At 38.2% G+C, this 17,105-nt stretch overlaps 1 protein-coding gene across 7 annotated transcripts in view; it reads left to right on the top strand.

Moving 5' to 3' along the window:
- LOC127953617 (rho GTPase-activating protein 44) overlaps positions 1-17,105 on the top strand; it is a 61,382-nt gene that overhangs the window by 32,333 nt on the left and 11,944 nt on the right. For 5 of the 7 annotated variants that reach the window (XM_052552846.1, XM_052552840.1, XM_052552844.1 and 2 more), the window contains exons 12-19: positions 74-155; positions 3,527-3,607; positions 6,201-6,314; positions 7,000-7,091; positions 7,185-7,368; positions 10,312-10,329; positions 10,910-11,098; positions 13,736-14,248. In XM_052552846.1, the coding sequence (XP_052408806.1) occupies positions 74-155; positions 3,527-3,607; positions 6,201-6,314; positions 7,000-7,091; positions 7,185-7,368; positions 10,312-10,329; positions 10,910-11,098; positions 13,736-14,248 (1,273 nt within the window). The remainder of the gene's footprint in view (positions 1-73; positions 156-3,526; positions 3,608-6,200; positions 6,315-6,999; positions 7,092-7,184; positions 7,369-10,311; positions 10,330-10,909; positions 11,099-13,735; positions 14,249-17,105) is intronic. The other 2 variants (XM_052552842.1, XM_052552848.1) reach the window with 2 other exon arrangements.

The following is a 17,105-nucleotide window of genomic DNA, read 5'->3' as shown; positions in this document are numbered from 1 at the left end:
CTTCCCTCTTTCACCGTGCCCCTGCCTCTCTCCTTCCCTCTGACCCCTTTCCTTCCTCATCTGCTTCCCTCAGGAGCTTTGAAGTCTTATCTTCGTGAACTTCCTGAACCTCTAATGACCTTTGAACTCTATGATGAATGGATTCAAGCTTCAAAGTAAGTATCGGTAGTCTATCCCCAACACACACTCCATTACCCACCACCATTTGCCATTTTCAGATTTCACCTTTGCTTAATTCCAAAACACACCCTTGATAGTAAATATAAATTACAGAAACATCTATTAGATGTGTGTTTTCATCTGGAAGATGCGTTTTTAAAGTGTTTGCTCGTGTGCTGTATGTTTAAGACATTACCTGTGCTAAAAAATACATCTCCTAGGACGACCAAGCTGGTGTTCAGCTGGTTTTAGCTGGAAAGACCAACTTGAGATGCTTAAGTGGTCCAAACCTTTCCAAAACTAGCCCGCTAAACCAGTTATGACCAGCTAAATGACACCGGAAGCCAGAGACATTACATTTATAAATGACTGCGCCTGCACTTACGGAAAAGATAAGGTGGATAGCATTTAAGACGATGAAAATGAACAGAATGTTGCTTTCTGAGATACCTTCTTACAATATCACGTATACTATACAGGGGTGCGTTTCCCAAAACCATAGTTGCTAACCTGTTAGTTAGTTGGTTGGCAATGGGAAATTGCATTGCAACCAACAAAGTTGGTAACTTAGTTTTGGGAAACACACCCCAGATCGTTGAATTACAATATCTTATCCTAATATTTGTGTTTGTTTGTATGCTTATTAGAGTATTATGTTAGCTTAGCAACATGCGCTAATGCTAATCTCAGTTGGAATCACTTTTAGGAAAATTGACCATGGTTTTATTATAGTAAAAATTTAGTTATCGTGGCTTTTTGGTTTTACTACAACTACCATGGTTAAAGGTGCCATATGCAGAAATTGAGGTAAAAATATCCATAACATGACCTACACGCATCAAAAGAATGAGAAGAAATAAAGGCGATGATGTCATTAAAAAAATGTCAAGTTATAGTGCTGCAGAGATATCAACCTTAATTAGCATTAGCATTACTAGCCCCGGCCTGGCAGGTGTTGTAATACCAGTTTCGGCCGTGGGAGGCGGTATGCGGACAACATAACCACCAGCCAACCTGCAACGAATACACGAATAACTCGCAGGGCGTACCTGGACCTGATGTCAATCGTGTGGAAAGTACAGCCCACTACTTTCAGTTCAGAGAAGAGAGCGGAAGGATAGCCCTTGGCAAAAGACCAACACCCGCTACAGGGAAACAACCGCGCTCGGAATCACAAATCAAATCCGATAAGAATACCAGAGTAAACATCGGCACTGCTTTTAATCGCTGGAGACAACTGATGGACCTGAAAGAAATGAGGTTTGACTCCGAACTTGCAAGTTAGATGCTGTTAGTATTTCGCTAGAAGGTTGTTTTATATGTTTGTGTATTTGTTTTCGGGAAGTTATAACATAGAAATGTATCGATGCGATGGCTAACCGTAGCTGCGTTTGATAATTAGCTAGCTATAACTTAACGTTACCCATTTTATTATATAGGGCTGTGCTTGTCTTTACTCATGTACATCTCATCAGTTAAGACGCTCCTGTAATTAGGAGTATATCTCCAGTACGTGTGTTCAGATCAGGATTGCCAGGTTTTCACAACAAATCCTGCCCAGTTGCTTCTCAAAACTAGCCCAATCTCGCTTCCAGAAGGTTCCCCGATAAAACATTGCTTCCCGGGGTTAAAATATAGTTTTTTTTAGCAGGGTTGCCTTGGTATAATTCGCATTTTAGGGGCTAAATATCACGTTATTTGTATTGGGGTCGCTGTGACCAGCGGACATGAAAAACAACCACCACAGACTTGGCAACACTGGTTGGCATTTACTACACGGAGCCGTAATTCACTGACAATCTACACAACATCGATGTTAAAATCGCAGGCGATTCTTTGTCAATTTTGAAAGCGATTTTGTGTTAGTTGTCGGTAGACTAAGGCTCTGTGCAGTTACTGCTGCTCCACCTGAAGCAGTGTTGCCAAGTCTGCGGTTGTTTTTCATGTCCGCGGTTTGAAGCAATCCCAATACCAATAACGTGATATTTAGCCCCTAAAATGCAAATTTTACCAGGGAAACCCTTCCCAAAAATTTATATTTTAACCCCGGGAAGCAATTTTTATCGGGGAACCTCCCGGAAACGCGATTGGGCTAGTTTTGGACTAGTTTTAAGAAGCAACTGGGCAGGATTTGTTGTGAAAACCTGGCAACCCTGATCTGAATGCACATGCTGGAGATATACTTCTAATTACAGGAGCGTCTTTACTGATGAGAGGTGCATGAAAATCGCATTCGATTTTTTGCACAGCCCTATGTATCATAACTAACCTGCTCTGTCTAGTCTGTTGGTCTCCGTGTCCTCTTTGCTTCGTGGTTTTTCTGTGCGTGAAAAAATTGTGTGGCGTGAAAGCGTGTGAAAAGAGTCAACTGCGTGTGTCTCACGGTGAATGCTTGAGAGTTGGCACATTAGTTCTCAAGCAGAATAAAGGACAGGTTGATTATTGCTGTTTAGCGTTTGTATTAATCTATGATGTGTCCCTGTTTGCCTACAGGGACATAAAAAAATAAATTAAAAGTGATACGTGGACCAAGGTGTCTGAGATTGTTCATTTTAAGTAAAGGATCCTAATATTTCGTCCACAACAATATTTAATGAGGTTATAACTCCTTGTGGTTAGTCTGCATGAGATCAACAAGCTTGTTTGCTTTGCGGCCGCTTTAAATACAAAATAAACATTCGATCTACGTTAGAGCGTCTGAGCGTTCACAAATCTTTCTGCAGCGTCGTGAGCAGAGCGGCAAGAGCGATTTTTGACGCTCTAGACGCCGGTGGTGTGAACGAACAGTTAGGCTTCAGCTATGGCTGTAGTGTTGTTGTGAAAGTAGGGGCGGAGCATAGAGACTATGCTGTTTCTCGTTTGTTACTCTAGAGTAGACCAATTCACTTTATTGAGGCATACTGCCCCCATCTGTTATGGAATGTGGAGTATGACTTGATTTTTTTTGCCAAACATTACAGATGGCACCTTTAAACTATGTAGCAAAACCATGGTTAATTTGCGGTTAGCATGTTTTTGCTTGTTTTTTTTTTTTTATAAAACCATGGTTAATTTTCATAAAGGCAAAAATGAGTTGTCGATTCCAAATCTCTTACACAAAAAGATTAATAATAACGTTCAAGTGTATTTTCCAATAATCCTTTTGAAGTAAATATACTAATGTCAATGTATTAGTAGTAACTCACTTTTTGATTTTTACACTCAAGTGTGATAGTTTTTTAAACTGAATTGTATGTAAATGAACTTAACACAAAATTTAAATCTATTTCTGTGTTTGTTAATAGCACTGTGGAGAAAAATAAAGATCAAGTTTATTTATATTCTTTATACTATACCTAATGCATCTTTCTGTATGTCTTTTCTCTAGTATTCAAGATATGGATAAAAGACTGCAATCCCTTTTGTGTACATGTGAGAAACTACCAGCGGACAATCTGAACAACCTCAGGTGTGTGGCGCTTGTTATTTACTTATTTGTTATTTCTCTTTTGTGTTTGAATGAGTCATAAATGCAATAGCTCATTAGAGGAGAGGAGTGTCATATCATGAGCGATGCAGCAGTTCCTTCACTGACAGGAAGTGGGCATGTTTCTGAAATAATCAGAGTTCATTAGTCCTACTGAGAATATTTTTTGAGTTCGGAAATGTCCTTCCGTCAAACCTGTTTGGTGTGCCAACTATACAGATATGGAGCCAAAAGAGTCTCAATAAAGATAAATGCACACACTACATTCACATATGCACACATAGGATTCATACATGCACACACATGATTCATAAATACACACACAGGATACACAAATGTGCACAAAATTTACAAATGCACACACAAAATTTAAAAATCACAGAAGATTCACAAATGCATACAAAATTTAGAAATGCACACAAAATTCAGAAATACACACACAATTCAGAAATGCAAACAACATTTACAAATGCACTCAAGATTCACAAATGCACAGAACAAGATTCAGAAATGTATTTCTGATGCACACAGACATATATCTTGATTTACAAACTGCTTGCGGTCTGTGAACTTCACTGCATTTGTGTGTGAATTTTGAGACTCCTCTGACTTGGCTCCACACACAAATGCATGGAATGATCAGCAACCAATCAGATGTCTCCCTTCTTTTAGCCAATCACAAGAACGCACTCCACGTGGTTGTTTACTTGTAAGCCAATCACATGAACGCCTTCACACAGCCTATTTATGAAATTGTATGGAAATACAGATGTTTAGATTACAATTCAGGTTTATTTTTTATTATATTTTTACAAAATATAAATTTAAAAATGTCTCAATACATATAGCCCAGACTGTGACTGCAGAAAAAAAGTTAACCATGGATTCATAAATTTGCAATAGGCAATTATTTCATTTTATTGAAATATTTTAATAAAAGTAAAAAAAAAATGTTTTACACCTTTTTGAATATTTTAAATATATCTAAATATTCTTTTGGATGCAATATAGAAGTCACTTTAATTATAATATTCGGTCCCTATATGAAGAGAGAGTCAGTGGTCCGCTGAGAGAGGAAAGTGACTCTCCAGCTGCGCAAAGTGAGTCGCCGCTTCGTGAGGAAAGGGAATCGTTCGCTAAACTTTGCTGGGTGAGGAAAGTGACTCGTTCGCTGAGGAAAGGGAGTCGTTCGCTGCGTGACTCGTGAGGAAAGGGAGTCGTTCGCTGCGTGACTCGTGAGGAAAGCGAGTCGTTCGCTGCGTGACTCGTGAGGAAAGTGAGTCGTTCGCTGCGAGAGGAAAGTAAGTATCCTGCTGCGCAAAGTGAGTCGCCGCTTCGTGAGGAAAGGGAATCGTACGCTCAACTTCGCTGGGTGAGGAAAGTGAATCGTTCGCTGAGGAAAGTGAGTCGCTCGCTGCGTGACTCGTGAGGAATGTGAGTCTTTCGCTTCATGACTCGTGAGGAAAGTGAGTCGTTCGCTGCGAGAGGAAAGTGACTCTCCGGCTGCAGAAAGTGAGTCTCCTGCTGCGCAAAGTGGGTCGCCGGCTGCACAAAGTGAGTCGCCGGCTGCGTGAGGTAAGTGAGTCATTCGCTAAGGAAGGTGAGTCTTTGCTGCATGAGGAAAGTGAGTCTTTGCTGCATGAGGAAAGTGAGTCGTTCGCTGATTGAGGAAAGTGAGTCGTTCGCTGATTGGCTTATAAGTAAACAATCCCCCACGTGGGGTGTATTCTTGTGATTGGCTCAAACAAGGGAGATATCTGATTGGTTGCAGATCATTCCCTGTTTAAAAAAAAGGCATTTGTGTGTCGAGCCAAGTTAGAGGAGTCTCAAAATTCACACACAAATGCAGTGAAGTTCACAGACCGCAAGCAGTTTGTAAATCAAGATATATGTGTGTGTGCATCAGAAATACATTTCTGAATCTTGTCCTGTGCATTTGTGAATCTTGAGTGCATTTGTAAATGTTGTTTGCATTTCTGAATTGTGTGTGCATTTCTGAATTTTGTAAGCATTTGTGAATCTTCTGTGCTTTTTAAATTTTGTGTGTGCATTTGTGAATTTTGTGCGCATTTGTGTATCCTGTGTGTGTATTTATGAATTATGTGTGTGCATGTATGAATCCTATGTGTGCATATGTGAATGTAGTGTGTGCATTTATCTTTATTGAGACTCTTTTGGCTCCATATACAGACGCTGTCTCTGGCAAACACAAATTCAGCTGTACATTTTGCAATGACTGATTTGGCCAAAGACTAAGAGCCACACAATAGATAATACATCATTAATCCAGGATTAAATTCAAACAAAGCTTTCGTTTAAGAAAATAAGGATGCCTGTTCATATGGATTATGCATTTGGCACATCTTTACGTCTAGCCAAGGTTTCCAGATATAACCTGTTGCTCTTGGATGTTTTGACTGCACCTGCCCTCTGTCAGACCTACTGAAATATTGATAATATACAGTGACAAGAATAGCAAATGTAAGAGTGAATGCCAGGTCAGGGCTAACCCTTTGGTCAAACTGAGTTTAAAACAGATTTTTTAGTTTTTGCTTTGTTTTTTTCCCCAAAACAGATATTTAATCAAATTCTTAGCCAAACTCACGGAGCATCAAGACTCTAATAAAATGACACCAGGTAATATTGCAATAGTTCTTGGACCCAACCTGCTATGGACACATTCAGAAGGGTGAGTGCTTGTCTTCTGTTTTGATTATTTCTTACATGTATGTGGACAGCAGCAAATTCTCAAAGCAATTTAAAGAGACAGTTCACTGGAAAAAATTAAAATTCTGTTATGACGTACTGTACATACGACTTATTTTTCTTCTGTGGAGCACAGTGTTGTTACTGTAAACTAAAACTAATAACAATCATTTACTTAAAATAAAAGTACAATAAGATATAAATATTAGATGCAACATTGAAAATATGATAAGAAGATCAAGAAGCTAAAACAGAAACACAAAAATAAAATAAATCGAAATATGCACATATTGACCAAGAAAAAGACAAATTAGCATAGCACATATTAAATAAATTCAAGCTCAATTAAATAAAAAAATGTACAAATAAATTCAAAATAATAATGACAACTATAATAATATATAAATAATGCAAAAATAAGCATTTTTGAAGATTTCATACTACAACAGTTCATAGTGACCTTGTCTGTCGAGCTTTAAGAATGATAAAAACATATAAAATATATTCATACAGATTTTGCACTATATTTCAAGTCATTTGAAGTCATGCAAAGGTTTTCTGTGTTTTAGGAGCTCTACAGATGTGGTCTCTGTGTGTATTCTGTATCTAGTAGTTGTATATTTTGACATTTGTGATGTGTAGATCAAATGGGTCATTGGTCTTCACAGGAACATGACGGAAATGATGACCACCATGTCCCTGCAAATCGTCGGCATCATTGAGCCGATCATCCAGCACGCTGACTGGTTCTTCCCTGGAGGTTCGATAGAAAGAGTCGTGAAAACATATTCGCACATTCACACGAGTGAGTTCTCCTGTGAGATTTGGACTCATTTGTCTTTGCTATTCTTAGATATTGAGTTCAACCTGACAGGCAGCTATGGCAGCCCGGTCCACACCAACCACAACTCCAACTACAGCTCCATGCCCTCGCCTGATATGGACCAATCAGAGCGCAAGCAGCAGCATGACCAGAGCCGACGCCCACTCAGTGTTGCCACCGACAACATGATGCTGGAATTCTACAAGAAGGATGGGTAGGTTGTTCTGCCCTCTTGGCTCTGTCTACCTCCTCCATCTCTCCTCTTTTCCTTTTCCATCCCACACTCTTCCTTTAGCTTCTCATACCATCCTTTATCTTAAAGGGACAGTTCACCCAAAAATGTCATCATTTACTCATTCGTTCCAAACCTGTTTGACTTTCCTTTTTCCATGAAACAAAAGGTACATTTTTGAAGAACATCCTGGCAATCCTCGCAATATGGCTTAGTGTGAATATCAAATAAAAAAGGCTGCAAATGAAATGCATGTATGTGCAATCCAGTGTTTTTGGTTTCTCAAAGGAGCTTGGTTCACCATAAATGCATCTGCTGAGTCGTTTTAAAATGTGCATTTGGGAACACAACATGCATCATATATATATATAATTTTTTTTTTTTTTTGTCAGTAAAAGAGATGCTTTTTTGACGAGACTTTTTTGCTGAAATAAAATGTTGATGGTTTAACGTTTGAAAAGTTAAGACAGCCATAAATATTAGATTGGCAATATAACAGGAGTACTGTATATTTTAATTACTTTTATATTATTTTACTTAAATAGTTATTTATTTATTTTTATTTTACAGATATTGCAATAGTAATTTTTATTATTTTAATATTTTTATCTAATAATAATACCAATATAATTAAAAAAAAATAATGTGTGTGTGTAATGGTTCTTTTTTTAATTTTATTGATTTTTTTTGTCATACTGACATGAAATCACAACAGTTTTGGCCAAATTGTGCAACCCCTTTAAACAAGCACAACAAATATCTAATAATAATACCAATATAATAAAAAAAAAATTGTATTAGTAGTATTTTCATATGAACAGTATATGTAGTCTGTGTGTGTGTGTTTGTGTAATGATTCATTTATTAATTTTATTGTTTTTTTTTTGTCATACTGATATGAAATCACAACAGTTTTGGCCAAATTGTGCAACCCCTTTAAACAAGCACAACAAACCCCCCAAACCCCTTTGTAGTATTGTAGCTTGAAATAAATATATTAAAAATATTTATTTTTCTCTAGGGCAGTATATTATTATAGTATATTATTCTATTTAATGCTCCACAGAAGAAAGAAAGTCATGGATTTGGATCAACATAAGGAAATTGTCACGTTCCTGTGAACTATCCTTTTAAATGAAACATCATTTTAGTAACAGCCTATTACTGACAGGGTTCGATAGTGCCACTTAAACCAGCTAGCAGCAGCGGATAGCTAATGTATTCAGTGACTAATTCACTTAGACCGGGACGTCAGTCACGTCGTTATCCGGTAACCTTTCAGTGTCATTTATTCTCAATTGGAGCTGAGCTCTGGGAACATCTCAGCGACTCCCACAACCTGCCCTCATTTGAATAGAGCTGGTTTCGGGCTGATGGGCTGCTTCGGTTTCTATGGTAACGAGGTAGGAGTGCTGAAGGAGGGCCGCGGCTCACTTATCTTTCACTGAGGGGGCTGGATTTCTGCCGCTATCGCCAGAGACACGTGGCAGATGTGCTCAGGCTCTGACTCATGCCACATGCAATGGCACCTCCAGCAGGTGGAAAAATATCACATATGGAGGAGGAGATCCAGACTTCTGTTAGAGTCCCACTCCAGACTAGCTTATGACAAATATTGCGTTCTGGCAAATATTTGGCAAACAATGCGGTTAAATTACCACATATTAATTACAAGGCAGTGTGAAATAACTTTTGCTAGTGCTTTAATTAAGTGATTAATGAAAGGTGAATAGCAGCCATTGTAACGGGAGGGAACATGTCCCCACCACTTTTAGACGTTGTTAATTTCATTCCACTACACTGTAAAAAAAAATGGTGACCTGCAATTTAGACCTATATTTCTACCTAATCTAAATGTATTTAGGTTGATTTAGTGATATTAAGTAAAAAATATATATATATATATATATATATATATATATTTTTTTTTTTTTTTTACTTTTACTTTTTTTATATAACTATTTATATAAGAATATACACTATTTGGGAGGTATATTTTGCTTGGCTACATTGCAGAGAAAAGTCAAAGTCAGAAAATTATAGAAGCTTGTTTCCATAACGAGGTTAAAATTGTTTTGTTTTTATCACTTTTTTAATTAAAATTCTGAGTGGAAAAAGTCAGAACCTGAGAAAATGAGTCACAATTACCTTTTTTATATTTTATTCTGTGGCGTAAACATTGTGTGAGATGTAAAGTCAGAATTCAGAGAAAAAAAAAGCATTAGAAGTTTGAGACATAAACTCAAAATGACAAAATTCTTATTTACTTTCTCGCAATTCTGGTGAAAGGGAAAAAGTTTTAATTTTATTATCCTGTGACAAAAACATGCATATTTTACAAAATTACATTTTTATTTTTATTTTATTTTTTTACAACATTTTTTGGGGCATTTTCTGGAGTAACTAACTTTTATCTTGAAGCTTTAGCTTTAAGCATTCATATTTAATCGTATATGAATTTTCCATGACAACTAGCCATTTCTGTTTTTCCCAATGCTCCTCATGTCTGCTGTCATTTCAAACACAGAGAGAAGTTTTATAGATTACATAACAATTAGAGACTCTAAACCACTGTATTTTAGGACTGATGTGTTTCGTTAAAGGGGAGGCTAAGTGTCTGACTGTTTATGTCCACAGCTCTCGGGGCGAAAGCATTTAGAGTAAATGAGGCTTAATGGTGTCGCAGCAGGCAAGAGAGCCAGCTGCTCATTAAGGCTGACACGTTCTCACCTCTGGACGGCCCTGATCCTCCAAACACTGTCAAACTACATATGTCCCCCACTGCACGCTCTCACCACAGTTCTCATTTAGCTGTCCTCCTCTGTCCCCATGTCATTCACTTTTGCTTACTCTACAGACATTACCGTTAAATGTAAACTCACTGTGTTTTCTCTTAACTCATTATTCTATCCACACCTAATGCAGCATTAGGAAAATTCAAAGGTACCGTTCACCTTTTCTGTTATACTGTGCCTGCCTTTGTTTTTGGTCATTTTATATTCTAGTAATGTTTCACAAAATAACTTTATTTTTGATCACACAATGCAGTCTTTTATAAACCCTAAACTTTTGTACAGTAATGTGTATTGTACAAAATTTGAATCAAAACCATATCCTGTTGTCTAATTATATCTTACAATTATATCTTAACAATAACAATAATAAATGTTGATTGTAATGATGCAAGTTACTATAAAGAGTTTTTAACCCTCTGACACATGAATTATTAAATGACAAAAACTAATATAATATACAGTAATCATAATTTAAAAAGTTACAAACCTGGCCTCTAACAAAATAATGACCTTCGCCACTTTGTCAGTCTTAAATAATTACCTAAATAAACAACACTTAAGATGTAGAGAACAGTCATATAGAATTAATGGTAATTGTTAAAGACAATCACTCCAGGTGGCTAGTTGGCATCATGCATCAGAGGGTTAATGTTTCTGTAAAGTTTATCTAGTTGTTGTGTTTTCTGCAGTGGTTGTGATTGATGGTTTGTGGGTCTTTATGTGGGTAGTGTGGGTGTCAGAGTCATGGACACATCGTGGGTGAAGGGCAAAAGTTCCTCTACACTGACCCGCAAATCCTCATCCACGCCTCCCAGCGCACAAGCGCCCGGCTCTCCTGCGGACACCCTGATCACCGAGCAGCCCGGTGAGCTGGCCACATCTCCAATCCCCACTCCCCCTCCTGGAGACAGGGGCAGGTAAAAAAAAAGCACACGATTCCCATCATCCTCTACATGTTTTTCATTGTCATCTCAATGTACTATATACACATTTCACTGTAGAACTTGTTGCATCAACTAACTCTGACCATTCAGCAATTAACTCTTGCTTTCCCTGCATTTGTGTATTAATGACATTGTTTCCTTTGCTCTTTCATGCTTTCCTTGTTCTATCTAATGTTTTATTTTTTGTCTATAAATAGAATTATTTTTTTATGTATACATACAGTAGTGCAGTCAGTATGGCTGTATACACTGCAGTTAAATACAATTGTCAGTCCTCTTTTTAGTTCTTCATCTTCTATAGTTCACACAGACGTCAGTTGTGTGACATCCGCATTCTGCAACCAAATTAACCGCATATACATTAAACAAAACCAAACTCAATGACTAGTTCTTGTAAATAAAAACCCATGCGAGTCTCTCTTCTTCTGTCGGAGGCAAGAGGATCTCATGGAAAGAGGTACACTACCGCTTGAATGCTTGGGGTTGGTTAAACTTGTTCATTTCGGTTCTTTTAAATTTTAATGAATGACTCTTTGGAAAAAAATGATCATAGTTTCCACAAAAATATTTAGCAGCACTGCTGTTTCAACATTGATGGTTATAAGAAATGAGCAGCATATTAACAGTGTTGTGAAGGTTACTTCAGAAATCTAATAGATTACAGATTACCCTATTTAAAATGTAATAAGTAGTGTATCTATTTCAATTAATTAATTAAAACAGTGAAACTGATTACATATTTGATCATTTTTTGATTACCTTTCTGAATTTCTTACTGCTGTTTTCAACTATTAATAATTTTCTAACATCTTAAACAGGCAGGGTTAACTTTACAGTAGTACTCAACACTATTTACTTTCAGATTTTAAAAATATTTCAGATTAAATGGAGATTTACATCATAACAGGAAATAGTTTAATATCTATGATAGTGTTTTAACATGAAATCTTTGCATGGCTACGACAGGAAACACTGGGCATCTAACTGTGCCTTAAAACAGTTAAGGTTCTTGCATATGGAGTCCAACATTTTCACATGTAAAAAAATCAATTTGACCTCTCATTGTGTCAATCACATTTATAACTGTCTCCGAAACTTTCGTCCGTCATGAAAAGATTTGGATCAGTTTCAGTTTATTGCAATTTTTGCATCCATAGTAAGCAACTCAGAGCCATTGTACAAGCAAACACCTAAATCCAAAAATAGCGTCTGACAAGTTTATCCACTGTAGAGGTTCTTGCACACTGAGTTCACGGAAATTGCTGGTCTTTTTAACTTGTGGCTCCAGTATCCAGTACCAAACTGAGCCACTGATATTCTGAGGTAAACTTTGAATCGATCGGGATAATACCGCAACTCCATGAAGAGAGAGGAAAACAAAATCATCCTCACTGCTTGAAGGCTCCATTTTGTATTGTTTTGAGAATTTTTTCGCAACCGATTATTTAATATGAATTGGACCCAAGGTCTTTGCACACGTAGTCTGAAATTCGGACTGAAATTTAGGAAAGGAAACTCAGTGTGGACTCAGTGTGCAAGGACCTTCAGTGTGCAAGGTTCCTGTGCGTGATTCATTTTTAGGATGACGAAAGTGAAAAACACATAACAAAATTTCAGACTCCGTGTTCAAGAGCCTTTAATCTTAAAAAATAAAGCATATACTTAAACGCAAATAGGAAACAAAACAGTTACTGAATAAACCTGTGTCCTAAACTCCTAAAACATTGCTGAAACACAGAGCACGTATATGTTTTATTGGCATGTTTCTAATTTGCCATTTCAGGAGTGACTCTTGTATTCTGTTCACACCCAAAATGACACTTCTGGATTTGAACACAGTTGTAATTTTTGCAGTGTGTACAGGCCTATATGATCATTTAGTGTGATTAAACCATCACACTTTGGTAGGATTGGTCTCATGAAATGTAAGACATTCTTACTGTGGCTTCCTATTCATTCAGTTTCACTAATAATAAACCCATAAGCCCATATGCAAAACATACATTAATGAAGTGAAGGTCACGCCATGGTTCAGTCATTGTATTTAGGGTTTGCAATGGCTGATGATTTGACTGGCTTACCTCCCTCCCTCTGACACTCTTTCAGGCCATGAAAGGGTTTTTGTGTCTGTGTTTAACTGCTCTGGGTTTTCACTGTATTTAGAGACCTTGGTTTTCAGCGCTATTCACCAAACTCTCTCTGGCGTTTGGTTAATGGAAGAGAATTTCTTTTTTCTTGCCTTGGTGCAGTGCGCAGACACAAGGTCATTCTCAGTGTAATTTTCAGTTTTATTTATTTTTTTATTTCAAATCATCGCTGTGCTTTTCCTCCCAGTGGAGTCAGATGACGCCTGTTTTTTTCTTTTCGTTGCTAAGCTTGCTGTTTGCTAAACCTGTCGCTCATTGCCGCGTGCTAAACTGGCTAAATGCTCATACCAGCTTGAGACACACATGCAAACCAAAGGATCCTGAGAGTATTTTCAATGTTGTATAACGCTAGCGAGCCACAGCTGGAGCCTAACATCCACTTTCCTGTTGCGCTGTCATGCGTGTGCAGTTGACCAGAGCTCTCTCTCCTGTGTTTGCTCTTTATTGTTTTCAATATCTGCAGCTCAGACGACGTGTCGCCCAATCGGCCGGATTCCTCACATGTCTATTCGTCCCACGTGGAGGAGCGGCCACCCCCTCCGTACCCTTCCTCGTCCTCCCATCCCGGCCCTCACCACTTCTACCCCAAGCCCCCTCCCTGCTCTCGACCCGTCGCCCCCGGTCCCGAGTCCCAGCCTCCCAGCTCCCCGCCTCAGCCCCTGCGCTGGGCAGGCTTCACCCCACCCCTTCCCCTACCCCTACCACCCCCGTCTTCTTCATCCACCTCCTCTTCACTCGATATCAATTCTAATCCCAAGCCTAGCTGCCTGCACTTTCCCAAACACGTCCCCGTGTGTGACGCGCCGCATGCCGCTCCGCCTGACCCCAATGCCTCGCCCCCCTACTTTAAAACCCCTCTCGTGCTGACCCGCCACGACTTGTCCCTCGGAAACCCCCCTAGCCTCCCCTCCTCCGCCCCACCGCCCTGGGCCGCCTGTCCATGTTCCCGCGAGAGAGGACCCCCCAGGCTGACTAGGTAAATACCACCTGCCTGCGGCCACCCCGCCTTCGCAAAACACACTGTGACGGCCATCAGGGCTCCCCACACTGTCTGAGCGCTCACCTCAGATCACTCCATACTGGCTCCCACTTTTCCATCTTGTTTTCGGAACTTGCTTTGTAATGTTATTGCTTTCTCAGTCCCATCACGCAGATTCCGTAACATTCTCATTGTCTAGGGAAGCCTGAGGTTGCCTAGCAACTGAGGATGTTACTGGCATTTAGTGAAAGTGGATCCTTCACCTAGAAACCAGTGCTGTCATTGATAGCTTTTATTAAGATTTTGAATCGGTTTTTATTTCAGTTATAGCTTTTTTAGTACATCAAGTTAAACTGAATTAAAATATTGCTTTGGCAGCTAGCTGAAATAAAAAAAAAAAAATCTTGTTTTATATTTTATTTCTGTTTACATTTATTTTGTTTCAGTTAGTTATATACATTTTGTAATGGTTTTAGTTTCAGTTTTAGGTAGAAATAAATACATTGATGGAGCTGCATATGGTGACATGAATGTATTATTCTTGTGAATGTACTGATTGTGAAATTGAGCCAAGAGTTGTGCTTGATGTGCATGAATATTAACATCAGCTCTGTTCCAAAACCTAATGAGCTGTCCACCTAGGCATCTATTTTAATCATCCTAGGTGCTCTCCCAACACAAAGACTCCTCCAAACAATAGGAAACCGATTTATTCTGGCATTATGAGATGACTTTGGAAAAATACAAATGAAGGACTTCCCAAAATCAATTGCAATGCTATAATCTGATTTCCACTTTACATTTACTCATTTCTTAGAAATTCCATATAATTAAAATGCATTCATTCTGACTGTATAGAGCGCTGCAGTGATGACATATTTTTGTAGGCCAACTCGTTAGTTAGCATCACCCTGGTTCCCTCGACAAAAACCAGAAGCCAATGAAAAAAAAAAAAAACATTTTGGGATTATTGCAGAAAATTAGCTCTGTGATCAACAAAAGTCTCTTATGAATTTACAGGATAATCTTCACTAAGGAGTTTTAAAGCCTAAATACTATTGTCAGAAGTAAAAAAGCTTAAACATACACTAACCTATATAGGAACCTGCAAAACTGTGTTATCTGTGCAGCACTCTATAAGAGGAACTGTAATGTTGAGTTTCTTATGCACTTTACTTCAGGAGTGTTTGTATGGCAATGTATGTCAGAGATGTCCCTTATAAAAAAATGAACTGATGTTTTACTACAAAAAACAAATAAATAAAAAAACTAAATTCTATAGTTTCTATAGTTAAATCATGGTATCCACATTAGCCATGGTTCTACTACACTATCATAGTTTAACCATGGTATTTGTAGTAAGACTGTGGTTATACAAATGGTAATCAACAATACACCAAAAAAAAAAAAAAAGAAAAAACATGGTTATTAAAATTTTATCATAATGAACCTATGGTCACTATTAGTCTCTGACTTCGTTTTCCCTGAAGAAAAAAACATTTTAAATGTATATCCAGGGTGCGATTTGCCGTGGGATTTAGAGAAATAGCCTATCAACACTTGCGAGACGGTTGAAGCCGGGTCCGCTAGGCAGTGGAGTTGCTAACTTTGCGACTTTGTCTCTAGATTTAGCGCCTTTTTTCCAAAAAAGCGACTAGCGACAAATCTAGCGACTTTTTGGACAATCATTATTTAGTCTCTGAGACTCTCTGGTGCTGTTAATGTTTGAGAGCTGGTTATGTAGTCTTAATGGACCGCGTTTTAGTCATTGTAGTATTCATTTCGTTGTCTGACAACAAAAACATTAAAACATAGTAATACAATTTTTTATTGAGAATTAAATTAAATGGCTAAATTAAATAGCAGTATGTGAGCATAGGGAGGCAATACAATACGACGCACTTACGTCATAAATATGCTAATTAGCGCATGACGTCATATAGTTCATTAAAATATTTCAAAACACCCCCCCCCTCTATTTTTTTCACAAATTGCACCCTGTGTATATCTACTCAAAGTTTGTTTTGCTAACCATTTAGGAGTACACCAACATATACAAAGCGAAAGGTACGGTCACAAATTTTTGACTAAACAGCACAAAGTATAATTTCATTGGTCTACAGAGCTGGTGCTCATTTATGATTTTCATTTCAGTTACAATTCGGTAGCTGCTGACAAGGACAACAAGGCAGCTCACTAGATTCTGAAACACAGCAGGACCACATAAAATGTTATAATTTTACCAAGATTAAAGTGTTCCCTACTTAATAACCATCTGAATTGGAGAACTCTAAAGCCAAATGCACTGGTAAATCGGCAAACGGATGAAACAATTACCAAAATCAAATTAAAATTCAGACCTTTCACAGCAATGTAGGCCATAAATTTAATTGAGTTGGGAATTGTGTATACGACTGCTCTTTTTTTGGACCATCATTCTCCAGGGTTGTTTGAAAGGTTGCAGGAATGTCAGTGGAAATACATGAATTCCCATCGCTTGACACCATCCATGCAATACAGATCGAAGATCTTTATTAGAGAGCTTAGCATCAGTAGAGTCGATATTAGCCATTTTTTTCTAATGGTGTTGACTGTGTATTGCAATGGCACAGGTTCCCCTCCCCATCTACCCTCAAGACCTTTCATTCAAACATTGCAGGGAACTGCAGAGATTGAGTCATAGATGTGGCAGATTCATTCCTAATGTAGTCACAATAATGCAGATATTGCAGCATTGTCTGCACGGATATAGATGTAGAGGACTCATGTGTCCATGTGTGCACATAGATTTATCTTCCCCAGAGAGGCGCCTGAATAGAGCTGTCAGAGTGAAAAACAGGCTCCACATGCTCAG

This window comes from Carassius gibelio, chromosome B3, assembly GCF_023724105.1.
Source record: "Carassius gibelio isolate Cgi1373 ecotype wild population from Czech Republic chromosome B3, carGib1.2-hapl.c, whole genome shotgun sequence".
Taxonomy (NCBI): Eukaryota; Metazoa; Chordata; class Actinopteri; order Cypriniformes; family Cyprinidae; genus Carassius; species Carassius gibelio.
Note: the sequence above shows the minus strand (reverse complement) of the source record. Positions and strands in the feature narration are given on the sequence as shown.